This window comes from Bradysia coprophila, unplaced genomic scaffold (genome assembly GCF_014529535.1).
Source record: "Bradysia coprophila strain Holo2 unplaced genomic scaffold, BU_Bcop_v1 contig_138, whole genome shotgun sequence".
NCBI lineage: Eukaryota > Metazoa > Arthropoda > Insecta > Diptera > Sciaridae > Bradysia > Bradysia coprophila.
In genome coordinates, this window is record NW_023503409.1 from 3157813 (window position 1) to 3174901 (window position 17089).

At 38.1% G+C, this 17089-nt stretch overlaps 3 protein-coding genes across 5 annotated transcripts; 1 reads left to right on the plus strand and 2 right to left on the minus strand.

Annotated features, from left to right (window-relative positions):
• Window positions 1-458: 458 nt before the first annotated feature.
• Window positions 459-1031, plus strand: LOC119073660 (cytosine deaminase-like). The gene has a single exon (XM_037179264.1). The coding sequence runs from the start codon at window positions 509-511 to the stop codon at window positions 995-997; it is 489 nt and encodes a 162-aa protein (XP_037035159.1). The 5' UTR covers window positions 459-508; the 3' UTR covers window positions 998-1031.
• Window positions 1032-1579: 548 nt separating this feature from the next.
• Window positions 1580-8765, minus strand: LOC119073440 (indole-3-acetaldehyde oxidase-like). 3 transcript variants are annotated; one of them, XM_037178928.1, is made up of 17 exons: window positions 8551-8765; window positions 8103-8144; window positions 6947-7119; window positions 6767-6890; window positions 6510-6700; window positions 6253-6451; window positions 5978-6198; window positions 5688-5921; window positions 5056-5625; window positions 4777-4996; window positions 3937-3993; window positions 3078-3884; window positions 2684-3012; window positions 2331-2615; window positions 2073-2265; window positions 1893-2003; window positions 1580-1743 (listed from the first exon to the last, which is right to left on the minus strand). In XM_037178928.1, the coding sequence occupies exons 2-17, from the start codon at window positions 8140-8142 to the stop codon at window positions 1673-1675; spliced, it is 3825 nt and encodes a 1274-aa protein (XP_037034823.1). In that variant the 5' UTR covers window positions 8143-8144; window positions 8551-8765; the 3' UTR covers window positions 1580-1672. The 3 variants fall into 3 exon arrangements, with proteins under 3 accessions (XP_037034823.1, XP_037034824.1, XP_037034825.1); XM_037178929.1 differs by having other exon boundaries at window positions 8603-8760; XM_037178930.1 differs by lacking the exon at window positions 3937-3993.
• A 1456-nt stretch (window positions 8766-10221) lies between these two features.
• On the minus strand, window positions 10222-15105 carry LOC119073438 (xanthine dehydrogenase-like). The gene is made up of 16 exons (XM_037178922.1): window positions 15064-15105; window positions 14797-14969; window positions 14615-14738; window positions 14358-14548; window positions 14101-14299; window positions 13826-14046; window positions 13536-13769; window positions 12904-13473; window positions 12614-12836; window positions 12497-12553; window positions 11639-12445; window positions 11240-11568; window positions 10888-11172; window positions 10628-10820; window positions 10467-10577; window positions 10222-10401 (listed from the first exon to the last, which is right to left on the minus strand). The coding sequence occupies exons 1-16, from the start codon at window positions 15101-15103 to the stop codon at window positions 10331-10333; spliced, it is 3828 nt and encodes a 1275-aa protein (XP_037034817.1). The 5' UTR covers window positions 15104-15105; the 3' UTR covers window positions 10222-10330.
• Between the last annotated feature and the right edge of the window lie 1984 nt (window positions 15106-17089).

Consider the following 17089-nt stretch of genomic DNA (forward strand, 5'->3'; position numbering starts at 1 on the left):
AAATAAAAAAAAAATAAAAAAGCGGGGTCGAGGGGCGGCAGCCCCCGCAGAGGGGGGTGAAGGGGGGAGTATCCCCCCTTCAATGTCGTCATCATTTAGTCCAGGGGTTATTTTGTCCTGACCTGATCGGGGTTATTTTGACCGGGGTTATTTTGTCCGGGTTATTTTGTCCGGAGTTATTTTGTCCGGGGTTAATAAGTCCTAGAGCCGTTTAATAACTACAAAATTCAACATATCCGTTGTTCAGTTTTCTTTCCTGCTTTTAAACGTTTTTGAAAAATAACTTAAAACAACAGAAAATTCTGATTGGGAGTTTTTCAACATAAAGTATAAGTTGTGAAGTCTGCTGCTCAAATGTTTAATTGCACAACATATCTAATACGCAAACAACAGCAATACTCTCTCCAGAGTGTATTGATAACAGCCTTATCTTATCACTTTACACTGTGATTTACAACATTACCAGCCGAACATTTTCGAATTAACATTATTTAGTATACTAAAAGAAATGGCTCAATCAACGGTCGATAATCCGTATAACTCAGATCAAACATTAGTGTTTATGGCCGAAGCAATCCGCGAAGCTCGTGATGGCCTAGCTGAAGGAGGTGTACCAATTGGATGTGTTATTGTTCGGAATGGTCAAGTGGTCGCTCGGGGACACAATCGTCGGATTCAACGTGATTCCGTAATTTTACATGCTGAAATGGATTGTATAGAAAACGCAGGGCGACAAATTCCGTCATTTTATAAGGAATGTACAATTTTTACGACACTATCTCCATGTGCGATGTGTTCCGGAGCTATTCGATTGTATGGCATTCCTCGGGTCGTAATTGGCGAAAATCAAAATTTTCGTGGCGACGAGACCTTACTTAGAGAGAATGATGTACAAGTTGATGTACTCAATTCGATAGAATGTCAAGATCTGCTGGCCGACTACATAGAGAAGAATCGTTCCACTTGGTATGAAGATATCGGACGGAGTGGAAATTGAGATTTTTTTTTGTTATAAAAATAAAAAATTCGATCCAATCGTCCGTATAGGCAGTATTTATACACACACGTGCGATCAACGAAGAAATATTTCTCGATATAGCATCCATCACCCAGAAAATTATGTCGTTTATGTTTCCCCAAACGAAAAGTCATTTGCAGCGGGTAAAGTATGAATTACGGTGTAGGAATAGAGTACAGACTGTAATTGGTTGACGGAGAGTAACAAGCATTGTCTTAGCTCAATGACGAAAGGTGAACCTTTTGATGCTTTTTTTGTGGACATTTTATTTTTTGTTTGACCAGTCGTAAATCGATGAAAATCATTCCATCATTTGTAAAATTCGTTGAATTTGACTGTCGACTCTAAAGTTACATTCGTCAATGAATTTATTTTTCAGTTCTAGCAGCAATGTCATAGCTTATTTCCCGGCAGCGGTGCGGTGATAAATTTAACCGCTGTCAGTCAAAATTTATTTAAAATATATAAGCTCTGACGGGAATTGATCTATTGTGTCTAGTGTGTTTTCCTTGATCAGAACTTGCTGAAATGATCATCAATCTTGCACTAACGAATTTTGCCATAGCAAATGTTTATTGTTCATCACATTATACAAGGAATACAATAAAGTAGATTTCAAAATTTTTCCCACCACCATAATCGATAATTATTTCATCAGTGAAGAGTGTAAGACGAAGATGAATTTCCTGCATTTAAGAATATAACATCTGGAGTTGACGGAGCCCCTAAAAAAATATTTACATTTATTAACTCAACTGCTAGCAGTATACTAGTTCAATACAAATCGCGATTTGGCAGTGGGGATAGAATAAATGAGTAATTACCAACACCGCTTTTTCGCAACAATCTAGAATATTAAACATGAAAAACGAACCCAAGTTAAACCACTTTTCTGCAACTCCAGCATCACTTCTAGCAGAATCTAACGCATATCGCAAGGCAAACAGCACAACAATAGCCATGCAAACTGCAGGTTCTCCAGTGGCTAAGTAATTGCGTCAAGATAATTTTAATATCACACTCCGAATAAAAATGGGTTCAAAAATTCTCTTACCTTTCGACCGAAGAACTCCAAATGGATTTGAACTCTTCTGTAAGAATTTAATGCGGAAATCTACCGGTATGTCTTTTACGCCGGGTGGCTTATACGTCCATGTACGGTTAGTTAAAAGTTCGCCATTTTCTCGATCGTAAACCAATACTTCGGTTAGCCAATAACCAACGCCCATGATAAAAGAACCCTCAACCTGTTTTGAATACGAGAACCGGATCAGCAACCATCAAGTGACCACCAACAACTCCAACTGCTTACCTGTCCCACGTCCACCAGTGGGCTCATACTTTCGCCTGTGTCTTCTAAAATGTCAACTCTGCGCAACTGGATATTCCCAGTAAGGAGATCCGTTTCGATTTCCGCACAACTCAGGCCCCATATGATATATGTCTGCAATTCGGTTTGATTGAATAGATGCGATGCACTCAAATCAATGAATTTATTGTAAGCAGCCCTTGTAACATCAGGCCATGCAGCGTCTTTCATTTCGTCTCGTACAGGTTTCAAGCGATCCAACAACACTTCACAAGCTTTTTTAACGGCCTAATGGATTACAATAAATTAAATTTAATCAAAACATCATTCTCAACCTCAGTAAGTTGCTTGCTTACAAAGCAAACAGTCTCGCTGGTCTGACTGCCTCCCGTAACGAAGGAGTTGGCAGAGATCAAATTGTTTGACGGTTTTACTTTAACGAATTCATATGGAATGCCTAGTACATGAGCAGCAACTTGGGCTACTTTTGTGTTAATGCCTTGTCCCATTTCGATACCTCCGTGGCTAATTGCAACAGTACCATCGAATTGATAAATGGTAACAAATGCTTGGTATGCACCAAAATATTCTTGCGGATATTTGATTGGTACGACTGCAATACCGCGTTTCCTCCAGCGATTGTTTTTGTTAAATTCGTCGACCTCCTTTTGCCGCTCAGCGAAATCTAAATTGTGAAAATTTAACCATTTGTTAAGACTGAAAATCAACATATCCAGTTGAAACACTGACCAACATCCTTTAAAAAGTCTGGCATCATTGTCTTGATGTTGCTATCGTCACCCATATTCGCCAATCTCACCGAAATTGAGTCTTTTCCGACCTCTTTTGCAATATGTTCCATTATATTCTCAATCATTGCTATTCCTTCCGTGGTCCCTGGTGCTCTACACCAAGTGTGACTGGGAGCGTCGGTTTTTACAAATTGCCCTTTATTATCCCAAGTGTTGTTCAAATAACAATTTTGAAAGAAGTGGTTTGTAGCAAAGTCAACCGACTCATTTAAGGAGCAACCGGAATCTTGAGCGTAGCTGTTTTTCAGTTTTTGAATTTTTCCATTATCATCGACTTCAACTTCGTACTCATTGATCAGAGCGTAACGTTTTCCCATTGTCGTCATATTCGATTCAATGCTCATAACGAATCGTACGGGCTGATTAGTTAAATGGCATGCTAATGCACAAGCGCACGCTACTTGACTCGATCGGGAAATTTTTGATCCATACCCACCACCCAAACGACGAACAATCATATTGATCGAATTTTCCGGCACTTTTAGGCATTCAGCTATAGCAATGTTCATGTAATCCATCCACTGAGTGGCTGAATAGACATCAATACCATCTTCGGATGGGATGCAGCACGTAGTCTGAGCTTCCATAGTGTAATGATATTGACTTCCGACTTCAAAACGACCAGAAATGGTCTTTGTTGCATTTGTGCCATAATGTGTAGCTTTTCGACTGTGTGGAGACTCACTGAAGCGATCTTCTGCATTCAGATCGTATGCATCTCGGATCGTTGGAATTATTTGTTTGTCTGAAATTGAAGGAATGTAAAAACAATCTGCGCAAGTTATCTGTTATCTTACCAGTTTCAACGCCAAGTAAAGGATTTAGCAACGACCGTGCCATAGAATAAACAGTATCTAAGCGTTATAAAGCAAAACATTTTGAGGGATTCTTTTGAAAATCCACCTATCAAGATCGGACCTATTTCGTCTGGGATGGATATATACATGGTTTGAAAGGCCTGTGTGAGGCCTGCATACAGTCTCGAGCCACACCTGGTTGCTGGTGGAAGATCTCCGAAGTTGGAAAAATAGTTTTTTATCCGAATTTTTTGGCCGTTATAAATGATCGTTTCGAGTGAGAGTGGGCTCGTTGGAAAGCTGAGCTTAAGTAATTTCGGGTAATGCCTAGTTTGATTAGATTCATTGATATATGTTTGCAAAAATTTGCAAGAAATGTACCAGCCCATCCCTGTCTAAAGTTCACACAGATTTTGAAAATTTTTCTTGCAAATTTTTGCAAACATATATCAATGAATCTAATCAAACTAGACATGACGTGAAAGTACTTAAGCTCAGCTTTCCAACGAGCCCACTCTCACCCGGAACGATCATTTATAACGGCCAAAAAATTCGGATAAAAAACACTATTTTTCCAACTTCGGAGATCTTCCACCAGCAACCAGGTGTGGCTCGAGAATGTGTGAGGCCTGTTTTGAGGTCTACTGGCAAAGACCCTCCATCCCAGACGAAATGGGTCCGATTTTAATAGGTGGATTTTCAAAAGAATCCCTCTTTGTATTAAATTTTCAACCCACACCACTCTAGCTGTTACCAGAATCAGTCAACTGTCTTAAAAATTCACTTTGTCTGATTCCGGTCCCGTTTTGATAAAACGACTAGAAGCACAGTTCTACTTACCACTTTCAACGTAAGTTATTTTCACTTTCGAAGCTGCAGAATTGGCAAGTGAAAATGTGTCCGCCAGTATTACACCAGCTGGTTGACCATTAAAAAGAATGTCACTGTTTTCTCCAACAAAAATCTCCTCCTCCTCCACAATTCCAAATAGTTTTGGGCTGAAGTTGTTTTTTCCGGGGATGTCTTTAGCCGAAAAGAAGTAGCGAACTCCAGGAATTTTCTGTAAAATTCAAACTATTGAGTTAAAATAAACCGCCAAGAATGTACCTTCGGCATTACCAAAGCATCACTGGCATCGATTTTACCAATTTTTGCGCGAACTTTCGTGGCAGGAACGAAAGCGGCCCACAACTCATTGTCGAGTTGGGGAATATCGTTGGAGTATTGAGCCTCGCCGGAGACCTGAATCAAGCCTTCATACTTCGGAACTGGCTGCGTGAGTGGAAATTTATCTTTGTACGTGTCAAACATTTGCTTGCCACTCGACAGAGGTCGGTGCAAAATTTCTCCACCGCTTTTGTTTTCCGGTTTCACTTTGTCTTCCGGTGATGTTTTCAACACAAACTTATAGAACAGCGAAATTGCCAGATTTTTACGGTATTCAGGAGAAGCGTCTGGAAGTACCCAATCGGGCTGAATTTCGTTGGTTAAATCCGAAATCGTCGATTGGAGTGTTTCGTTTGTGTAGAGATTTTTTCCCTGTAGATTTTTCTCAGTATTGGTGGCATGAATGAATCCGGGATTAATGCCGCCGAAGCAAATGCGAGCTGACTCCACAATGTCGCCGTTGAATTTGAAAAGGAACGCAGCATTAACGTAGGCGTGTGCATTTTGGGCACGAGGCATAATCTAAAATTAGAAAATTCAAAAGTTTTCCTTGGTCTTTGGGAAGAGGCAATTTGAAGCTTTACTTTGTAAGATCGAAATTTGTACGTGGTTGGATCCAATGTTGGCAGCTTAACATTAAGCAAAACCTTCTTTGTCATATCCGTCTTGAGATATTCGGCAACACTAACCGACGATGTGGAGTTTCCATTAGCAGTGATAGTCAACATTGCTCCGCACCCCTCTAAAATGATGAACATGTCCGAAGGAAACTCTTTATGAGCATGTTTAATGCTCAAATTTCCAGCAATGGTACCGCACTGTAAGCGAAAAAGAGGTAACTTCCGCAGGTTCAGTCAATTCGAGCCAAACTTACATTTCTAACCGGTACATTGGCAATCAGGTCCATGTGTTGGACCAATTGCTTACAGTATTCGAAGCCTGGTGTAGCCGATGCTTTAGTCAAAATGTCCATGGTTTCGGTCAAGTTTACATTAGCTCCAATCACCAATTCATTGCCGAGCGAGTGTGATCGTAGCTCATCAACATCATTAACATCGATAAACATCTCCAAATCTTCGCTTCTTCGATAGACACCTGTTTCGCAATAATTAATTTCTTGGGATTCTGAGAGACATTTTAACGGCTTACCATGAGCAGTATTCCCGGCAACCAACATGTAGGGCTTGTTGCCTGATTTCGACAAAACGTCGAAAAGCGACTGTAAATCGAAGACTTTATGCCATTCCCTTTGATTATCATTTAAGTTGAGGTGAACAGGTACTTTGTGACATGATCCTGCACACGGACTTCCCGTTTTAGGACAAACCTTTGTCAAGTCTTCAATATCCTTAAGGTATGTCACGTCAGTCGAAAAAGGCTATTCTTGTAAGCTACACCATACATACCGTGCACGCTGCAACCAATTTTTCATCAGCATCCACTGCCAATGATTTAAAGGCGTCCAAAATAGGTCGATATCCCGTGCATCGACAAATATTTCCACCAAATGAATTTTCGATTTGGTCCATGGAGACCTTGCCATTATTCCCTTCGAGTAAGCTATACATGTTCATCACCATGCCTGGTGAGCAATAACCTATTCATTGCATTAATAACGTTTAATAGTTGGTAAAACTTTGAAGAGTATGATAAATTTGCTAACCGCACTGAGTCCCATTTAATTGCCAAAGACGAGTCTGAACTGGATGATAGCCATCCTTCTTATTTCCAACACCCTCAACGGTTGTCACTTCCAAACCGTGGCAAGAATACACCGGCCACAAACACTAAACATTTCAAAAATTTAGAGTTGGTCACATTTGAGACATTTGAAAATCCTTACTGAGTTCACAGCCCATGTTCGCTGTTGTTTCGTCGCAGGATGAACTCCTTTTAGGGTAACGATGCAGACACCACAACCCCCTTCCAGGCACATAAATTTGGTTCCTTTAAGATGTGCATGATTCCTAATAAATGTATTGAGCGAAGTGTCGACTGAGATCGTGTTTGCGTCGACTGTACAGGAGCATTGAGTGAAAAATAGAAAAATTATTTTCTGATTGGAAAGTACGCTTATCGTTGTTTTAATACTCATAAAGTCACCAATACTCATGGATGGATAGAGAAAAAATGGAAAATGGTGATAGAGATAGTAAAGAATGAGACTCCGATAGCTGAAGAAGCAAGGGCGATTTAGCTTGAAAAGTTCGAAAAAACTAACCGACTATTCGACGATATCGTTTCGAAAGAAGACCCTGAAATATTAGCTATAACTATATTGTTCCGCCTGAGTTTTACAGACAAGATTGTGACACTTTCCTCCGATGTTTGGTATGTAGAATGTAGATTATCTAACTAATAACGAGATCCAAATCAATTCCATGCTCATTGCACAGCAGTGTTATCAAATGATTTGCTTAAAAATGTAATTTAAAATAAAATATTATTTTTGTGGCCTTTGCTGGACCACAGATTCAACGAAAAGCTAATTATGATTTTTATGCATACACTCTTTCAATGTGCGTGCGTAGTGCTCACAGGAGGGGAACCGACAATCTCCATTGTCTAATAACTACAATTATTTATTATGTTTCGTTACTCCTACTCTGATGGTATATGGACTGGCCTAATGATTACGGTTGGACAAAATGAAAACGAAAAATTATACAACAACAAAACAAGTGCTTCTAATAATAAACGGAAAAAAGATGAAACTGAAATTGAATTAGGTATAATACTTGTTTGATGATGATTCAGCAATATTTAGATATGTACAATGCAAGCATATTTTATGCCAATAATTCTGATCTTCGCAATCTTTGTAATATAAACTATTGGTTGAATGCGCAGTTGAATGTTTTTCATTACAAAATTTAACGTTGTTAATATTTTACTGCTAATACCTACCATTGAACTACAAACTAGTACAACTGAGAGATATACTATTGAAATGGCACTGGAGCCTCAATCTTAAATCGGAAAATCAATCAATTCATTACCTTTATAACGCTTTCCATTGATAGTAAATGCAATATCCATAGCTAAAAAGAAAATGAAACAAATTGTTAACAGACTTATCACGAACTAGTATCAAGTAGAAATTATTATTATGTTATATAGATCCCCGCATCGACTTTCTTTAACGGTCTTCTGGACTTAATTAGAAAATCAAAATGAAAGTTTGTGTCATGTCACTGATGGTCACTGATGGTCGATTTTAAATTAACAAACGATGGGTTAGCGGTTCGCTACTATCTTTCCTTCTTCAATTAATCACTGCTAAAAATGCAAATGAGTACACCAGTATCATCATAAATGTTTGCATTTTTTGTTGTTCACTATTCTGTGAGCATTTAACCTTCAAAACTTTATCCGAAGTGGAGACGCACTCACTCATAAGTAAATTATAAAGGTTTCTGTATATTCATCTTACTTTAACCATCTCACCTTTGAAGGAAAAAAATTAATCAAAAAATGGATTACCGAAAAATATTTTTACCAGCACTATCGTTACTATCAAATCCACTCTGATCGAAATACAGCGGTGTAATTATATAATACAACTAGCAGAACGCTAAACTCTATAAAAGCAAAAAATATTTTTAAGAGACCACACTAATTTCCATCAGACGAATTCCAAAGTTAAAGCACAACTGAAATGAATTTGGCTTAGACAGCAATTATTATAGCGAGTCTTACTCAGCTGTACCATTTTTTGTTTGTTTTGAAATTATTTTGTTCGATCGGTTAGATCGTTAGTTGATGAAAAAAGCCGAATGTGACTACCATAAACAACAAAAATTACTTTTCATGTCTTGGGCATAAATTACGGAATTTTTCTCGTAATTGAGGCCCTCAGCATGAAAAGTTGGTTACGTATCTGTTGTGGACGGTTTATTTTAGGTACTGTCACTTGTCGCCCTCACTTCTTTCGGGATACAGATATGTAAATATATAATCAAACATTGCGAGCGAACAAGTGAAAAATAACCTATAGTTATTTGTGTATCTGTTTTGGATGATTGATTTTAGGCAATTTCGGCAGTTGTAGCCCGAACGAAGTGAGTGCCTAAAATCAATCCTCCAAAACAGATTTTCAACAAATTTTTCATGTAAGGGGTCGAAAACCCGAGAAAAATCTCAAAACTACCTAATTTTAGGCCCCGACACATGAAAAATAATTTACCTTGGGTCGAAGCTTATTTGCTTATTTATCCTTTAATTGTAAAAAGTATATTGGTAAAATTTATAGAATTACCAACGATCGTCAACACGCGACCAGCGCGCCATCTTAATTATTCACTAGAAGCTGTTACAATTTACATGTAAAAGTATCGGGATTTTTCTCAGAGAAGCAAACCAAATCTCCTTTAAATTTTAGAATTTGAGCCTTCAAATTTTGTTATTTAAATTCGTCACTTTCAATCAACTTTATAAAAAAACAACACATTTTTTTGGCATAGTGTAGAATAATTTTTAGCTGCTATTTGTGTATGGAATTGAAAAAAATTCATATTCGAGAACCTAATTCATCTAATTGCCGGATTTGCTATACTTCCTTTCAATTCATTTCAATTCCGTTCAATTCATTTCAAGTCCGTTCAATTCCTTTCAATTTCTTTCAATTCCATTTCAATTTCTAAAGGTACTTACTGTTGGGAAGCACAACAGGCCCATCTGAGGCTTAGGTGCAGGTTATATTCCACTCACTTATTCTATCTATCTCTACTGTCAATTTCTTTCAATTCCCATTAATTCCTGTCAATTCCTTTAAATTCTTGTCAATTCCGTTTAATTACCGGATTCTCCGTCAATTCCGAGCAGGGTGTTTAATCAATTACCCGAGTGGTGTCCCCCTCGGCTGGTTGTAAACAAATACGTATCTGTTAGGATAAAGGACACTTTTTCAAGATATCTACTCGATATTTCATGAAGTGCTTCCCCACTACAATTATTATTATTTTTTTTTAATTGGAACATAAAAGCCACCGAAATATTATTTGAAAATACTGAAGTGGACGTGTAAAGCTTGGTGTAAGGTCAAATTTTTTGATACTCACGCTCGCAATTGACACTTTGATCATCGATTCACTGGTCTCGTTTTTAAATTGATGTGATTGTCACAATTATAAGTATTTTGTTTTGTGCATCAAAAAAGCGTTTATTGTACAACATTGAGTAAAAAATTCATGAAATCTGCACCACCACCCATATATGTTGAAATTATTTAGTCCAGAGTGTAAGACGAAGTCGAATTGCCAGAATTTAAGAAAATAACATCTGGAGGTGATGGAGCCCCTACAGAAAAAATAAAAGTTTTTCATTAGCGAAATTAGGAGCAAATCAAATCGAGAAAGACGAACCCAATTTAAACCACTTTTCAATTACTCCTGCATCTTTCCTAGCAGAGTCTAATGCATATCTCAGAGCGAATAACACCACAATTGACATACAAACTGCAGGCTCTCCAGTGGCTAGATGTGGAGAAATTAGCAACACAATAGAAATTTTGCTATTTGTCTACCTTTCGACCGAAGAACTCCAAATGGATTTGAACTCTTCTGTAAGAATTTAATGCGGAAATCTACCGGTATGTCTTTTACGCCGGGTGGCTTATATGTCCATGTGCGGTTTGTTAAAAGTTCAGCATTTTCTCGATCGTAAACCAACAGTTCGGTCAACCAATAGCCAATCCCCATTACGATTGAACCTTCAACCTGTTTTGAACACGAAAAACGGTCAGCAATGATAAAGAGAGCAACTGAAGCATCTTCTGCTGCTTACTTGTCCAACGTCCACCAGTGGACTCATACTTTCACCGGTATCTTCTAAGATGTCAACTCTTCGTACTTGGATGTTACCGGTAAGTAGATCAGTTTCGATTTCAGCACAGCTCAAACCCCATGTGTTGTAATGTTTCACCTCAGTTGATTTAAATAGATGCGATGCACTCAAATCAATGAATTTATTGTTAGCAGCCTTTGTAACATCAGGCCATGCAGCATCTTTCATTTCGTCTCGTACAGGCTTCAAGCGATTCATCAACACCTCACAAGCCTTTTTAACAGCCTAATGGATTACAATAATGGAAATTTATTCAAAATTCTTATTCCTTGGCATCAAGTTGATCCCTTACAAAGCAAACACTCTCGCTGGTCTGACTGCCTCCCGTAACGAAGGAGTTGGCAGAGATCAAATTGTTCGACGGCTTTACTTTAACAAATTCATATGGAATGCCAAGTACATAAGCTGCAACTTGGGCTGCTTTCGTGTTAATACCTTGCCCCATTTCGATACCTCCATGGCTAATTGCGACTGTGCCGTCGTAGTGATAAATGCAAACAAATGCCTGGAACGTGCCATAATATTCTTGCGGATATTTCATTGGAACAACTGCAATACCGCGTTTCCTCCAGCGATTATTTTTGTTAAATTCATCGACCTCCTTTTGCCGCTCAGTGAAATCTAAATTGTGAAAATTGAACCATTTGTTAAGACTGAAAATCAACATGTCCCATCTAGTTGAAACACTGACCAACGTCCTTTAAAAAGTCTGGCATCATTGTCTTGATGTTGCTATCATCACTCATATTCGCCAATCTTACCGAAATTGGGTCTTTTCCGACCTCTCTCGCAATGTGTTCCATTATATTCTCAATCATTGCTATTCCCTCCGTGGTTCCAGGTGCTCTACACCAAGTGTGACTCGGAGCGTCAGTTTTCACCGATTGACCTTTATTATCCCACGTGTCGGCCATGTAGCAATTATTAAAAAATTGAGCCGTAGCCGCCTCAACTGACTCGTTAAATGAACAACCGTAATCATGAGCGAATTTATTTTTCAGTTTTTGAATTTTCCCATTGTCATCGACTTCAACTTCGTACTCATTGATCAGAGCATAACGTTTTCCGATTGTCGTCATATTCGATTCAATGCTCATAACGAATCGTACGGGATGATTAGTTAAATGGCATGCCAATGCACAAGCGCACGCTATTTGACTCGCTCGAGAAATTTTTGAACCATACCCACCACCCAAACGACGGACAATCATATTGATCGAATTTTCCGGAACTTTTAGGCATTCAGCTATTGCTATATTCACATAATCCATCCATTGTGTGGATGAATAAACGTCAATACCATCTTCGGATGGAATGCAGCACGTAGTCTGGGCTTCCATAGTGAAATGATATTGACCACCGATTTCGAAACGACCAGAAAACTTTTTTGTTCCATTAGTTCCATAATGTGTGGCTCTCTGACTGTGTGGTGAGTCGTAGAAGCGATCTGTTGCATTAAGATCGTATGCATCTCGGATTGTTGGAATTATTTGTTTGTCTGAAATTTAGGGCATGAAGAAACAGACTCAGCAAAATTCCGTAGTCTTACCAGTTTCAACGCCAAGTAAAGGATTTAGCAACGACCGTGCCAGAGAATAGACTGAATCTAAGCATTCGATAAAATAACTTTTTGGTTTCCTGTATAAATATAGCTAGCAAACTTTACCATCTTCCACATAAGTTATTTTCACTTTCGAAGCTGCAGAATTGGCAAGTGAAAATGTGTCAGCCAATATTACACCAGCTGGCTGACCATTAAAAAGAATGTCACTGTTTTCTCCAACAAAAATCTCTTCTTCCTCCACGATTCCACTTAAGTTCAGTGGACTGAAGTTGTTTTTGCCGGGGATGTCTTTAGCCGAAAAGAAGTAGCGAACTCCAGGAATTTTCTGCAAAATTCAAACTATTGAGTTATTGAGTTAAAATAAACCGACAAGAATGTCCCGTAGACATTACCAAAGCATCACTGGCATCGATTTTACCAATTTTAGCGCGAACTTTCGTGGCAGGAACGAAAGCGGCCCACAACTCATTGTCGAGTTGGGGAATATCGTTGGAGTATTGAGCCTCGCCGGAAACCTGAATCAAGCCTTCATACTTCGGAACTGGCTGCGTGAGTGGAAATTTATCTTTGTACGTGTCAAACATTTGCTTGCCACTCGACAGAGGTCGATGCAAAATTTCTCCGCCGCTTTTGTTTTCCGGTTTCACTTTGTCTTCCGGTGCTGTTTTCAACACAAACTTATAGAACAGCGAAATTGCCAGATTTTTACGGTATTCAGGAGAAGCGTCAGGAAGTACCCAATCGGGCTGAATTTCGTTGGTTAAATCCGAAATCGTCGATTGGAGTGTTTCGTTTGTGTAGAAATTTTTTCCCTGTAGATTTTTCTCAGTATTGGTGGCATGAATGAATCCGGGATTAATGCCGCCGAAGCAAATGCGAGCTGACTCCACAATGTCGCCGTTGAATTTGAAAAGGAACGCAGCATTAACGTAGGCGTGTGCATTTTGGGCACGAGGCATAATCTAAAATTAGAAAATTCAAAAGTTTTTGTTGTTCTTTGGGAAGAGGCAATTTGAAGCTGTACTTTGTAAGATCGAAATTTGTACGTGGTTGGATCCAATGTTGGCAGCTTAACATTAAGCAAAACCTTCTTCGCCATATCCGTCTTGAGATATTCGGCAACACTAACCGACGATGTGGAGTTTCCGTCAGCAGCGATAGTCAACATTGCTCCGCACCCCTCTAAAATGATGAACATGTCCGAAGGAAACTCTTTATGAGCATGTTTAATGCTCAAATTTCCAGCAATGGTACCGCACTGTAAACGAAAAAAAGGTAACTTCCGCAGGTTCAGTCAATTCGAGCCAAACTTACATTTCTAACCGGTACATTGGCAATCAGATCAATATGTTGGACCAATTGCTTGCAGTATTCGAAGCCTGGTGTAGCCGATGCTTTAGTCAAAATGTCCATGGTTTCGGTCAAGTTTACATTAGCTCCAATCACCAATTCATTGCCGAGCGAGTGTGATCGTAGCTCATCAACATCGTTAACATCGATAAACATCTCCAAATCTTCGCTTCTTCGATAGACACCTGTTTCGCAATAATTAATTTCTTGGGATTCTGAGAGACGTTTTAACGGCTTACCATGAGCAGTATTCCCGGCAACCAACATGTAGGGCTTGTTGCCTGATTTCGACAAAACGTCGAAAAGGGACTGTAAATCGAAGACTTTGTGCCATTCCCTTTGATTATCATTTAAGTTGAGGTGAACAGGTACTTTGTGACACGATCCTGCACATGGACCTTTTGTTTTAGGGCATACCTTTGTCAAGTCTTCAATATCCTTAAGATTTGTCACGTCAGTCGAAAAATTTAATTCTTTTAAGTTACTCCGTACGTACCGCACAGGCTGCAACCAATTTTTCATCAGCATCCACTGCCAATGATTTAAAGGCGTCCAAAATAGGTCGATATCCCGTGCATCGGCAAATATTTCCACCAAATGAGTTTTCGATTTGTTCCATGGTGACCGTGCCATTATTCCCTTCGAGTAAACTGTACATGTTCATCACCATAGCTGGTGAGCAATATCCTGTTCGTTGCATTAGGAACGTGTAAAGGCGAAGCGAAACATAAAAAATTTAATAAAAAGATCTACCACACTGTGTTCCATTTAATTTCCAAAGACGAGTCTGAGCTGGATGATAGCCATCCTTTTTATTTCCAACGCCCTCAATGGTAATCACTTCCAAACCCTGACAGGAATATACCGGCCATAAACACTAAACATTTCGAAAATTTAGAATTGGCCACATTTGAGACATTTGACAAAGTCTTTACAGAGTTCGCAGCCCATGTTCGCTGTTGTTTCGTCACAGGATGAATTCCTTTCAGAGTGACAATGCACACACCACAACCCCCTTCCAGGCACATAAATTTGGTTCCTCGAAGGTGTGCATGACTTCTGATGAATGTGTTGAGCGATGTATCGACTGGTATGGTGTTTGAGTTGACTATGCAAACGATTTTAAAATATTGATCGTGAATTGATTTGAATTATCAACGGTGTCAAGAACGTGAAAAAGCAACTACTCGTAAAATTAATACCTTTGTATTGTTGTCCATTGATCGAAAATACAACCTCCATCTCTAAAAATTAAAACAAGAATTCAGATTTGATATTATTCACTAGTTAAAGTTGCACTGTGCCGTTGGATTTATACACATACGCACAGAGAAATAAGTATACATTTTAAACCTGCTTTAGTTCTGGTTTTACTTTTAAATTGAAAAACAACTTATTTCTTGGACATGGTTAAGTTTCACTTTTTACTATTAAAGAAAAACAAAATCCGCAATTATGAGTTTCGGAAGAACCAAAACACTATTTATTATTTAGATTCATTCTTTAATTATTTATACGCTGCAAATAAGAAATTACAACAATATCTTTTGCTTTTGCAATTGAAATTTGAATTGAAACACTAGAAACCAACCAAAGATCCATCAGACAAATTTACAACTGTCTGCGCTTCGTGTTTTTTTTTACATATATTTCTTAAACGTTTACAAGAGCTCACCTAAGTTATAGAGAAAATCTTCAAAAATTTTAGAATTTGTATTCGAAAGACCGAAATATGATCGTGATCATAGGGTACGATACGTACGATATATTAATAATACTTTTCAACAGCACAAAGAGTAATTGCACGACGAAATTGAAAGTTAAATGACTGCAAGACTGCACCGAGTCTCAAGCAACACTACTTCTTTAACAACTAAATACAAATTTAAGAAAAATATCTCAACTGCTCACAGAAAATTGTTTTTTTTACCGTTTGAAATTTGTAATGGTGGGAAGAGAATGTTGACCAACCGACTATCGTACCTCTTTTCATTTACTTATTGAAAATATATTTCTCTTCATGTTATGAATTATGAATTATTATGTAAATAGATTTGATTTATGGGAATAGATTCCGAATACAAGGATTGAGTGCCTATTGTTTGTACGAACGTTCTGTTCAGGCAGAACATACAATATACAAAACAAAATTGTAGATTTCGTACTGGTTTGGATGTTTTTATTTTGACAAGTATGGCTCGAGTTGGTCATGGAGACTTCTAGAAACGAGTTTCCGGGTGTAAAGTTATTTTTTACAAACCTACCGACCAAAAGATCTGATAAATATAAATAAAACATTATAGATGAATAGATTAACCCGGTCCCCGAGTTTTTTTAAATATCTCTTAAGGACTGAGAAGCGCCCGTAAAGAATTAATAATTAAAGTACCTAATACAGCTATAAGCTGTACACAACGAAACGGAAATGTTTAAATTAAACGTTAGAGCTTTAAGCTGTTACAGGCGACAAGTATGTGACCAGTATTATTATCGGGTCCATTACTTCCATCGATCAAAATATTTTGAATCGGTTGATTTCAAATCTTGTACTTCAATTTTTTTAACATGCATTTTACTGTAAAAAGGATCATATTACCCAAAACTTGTCATTATTTTTATCGTCGTTATCGATAACAGATGAATAGCTGTATGTGCCAGATTAACCAACAAACCTTTTATATTTTATTTATTGAATGTCATTTGTCCAACGTATGATATCAAGTGATTAAACAAGCCTTAAAACGAAAGAAAAGACGCAACCGTACTTGAGGAATATCATTACCAACCGGTTCGAAATATGTTTATTCAAAATTTGGAGAGAAAATGTTCAATCAGTTGAGGTGTTACGTATATTCTCTTTCTTCCATCGAAACACAAAAAGTGAATGTTAAAAATCATCTGAGTAGTGGAGATGTTTCATACTTTTTTTACCAGTCTGCCTAAAAATACAACTTAACTCTACGGATGCAGCTGTGCTCTCGTGAATGAGAAACGGTTATATTTGTGATTTTGTTATCAATTACTTTATGGATTGAGTATTTAAGAATGTAATTTCGCGGATATTCTATAATAAGTTGGGACCATGCTGCCACTGCCGGTTACAGTTCAGATAAATAGATGAAACATATGGAAATCAGTCCTTAATTACTTTCTCTAGATTCATCGTGGGTTAAGGTAAATTATTACGGTTGTAAATAGTTTTAGATGTGTATTTACTGATAAAGCTAA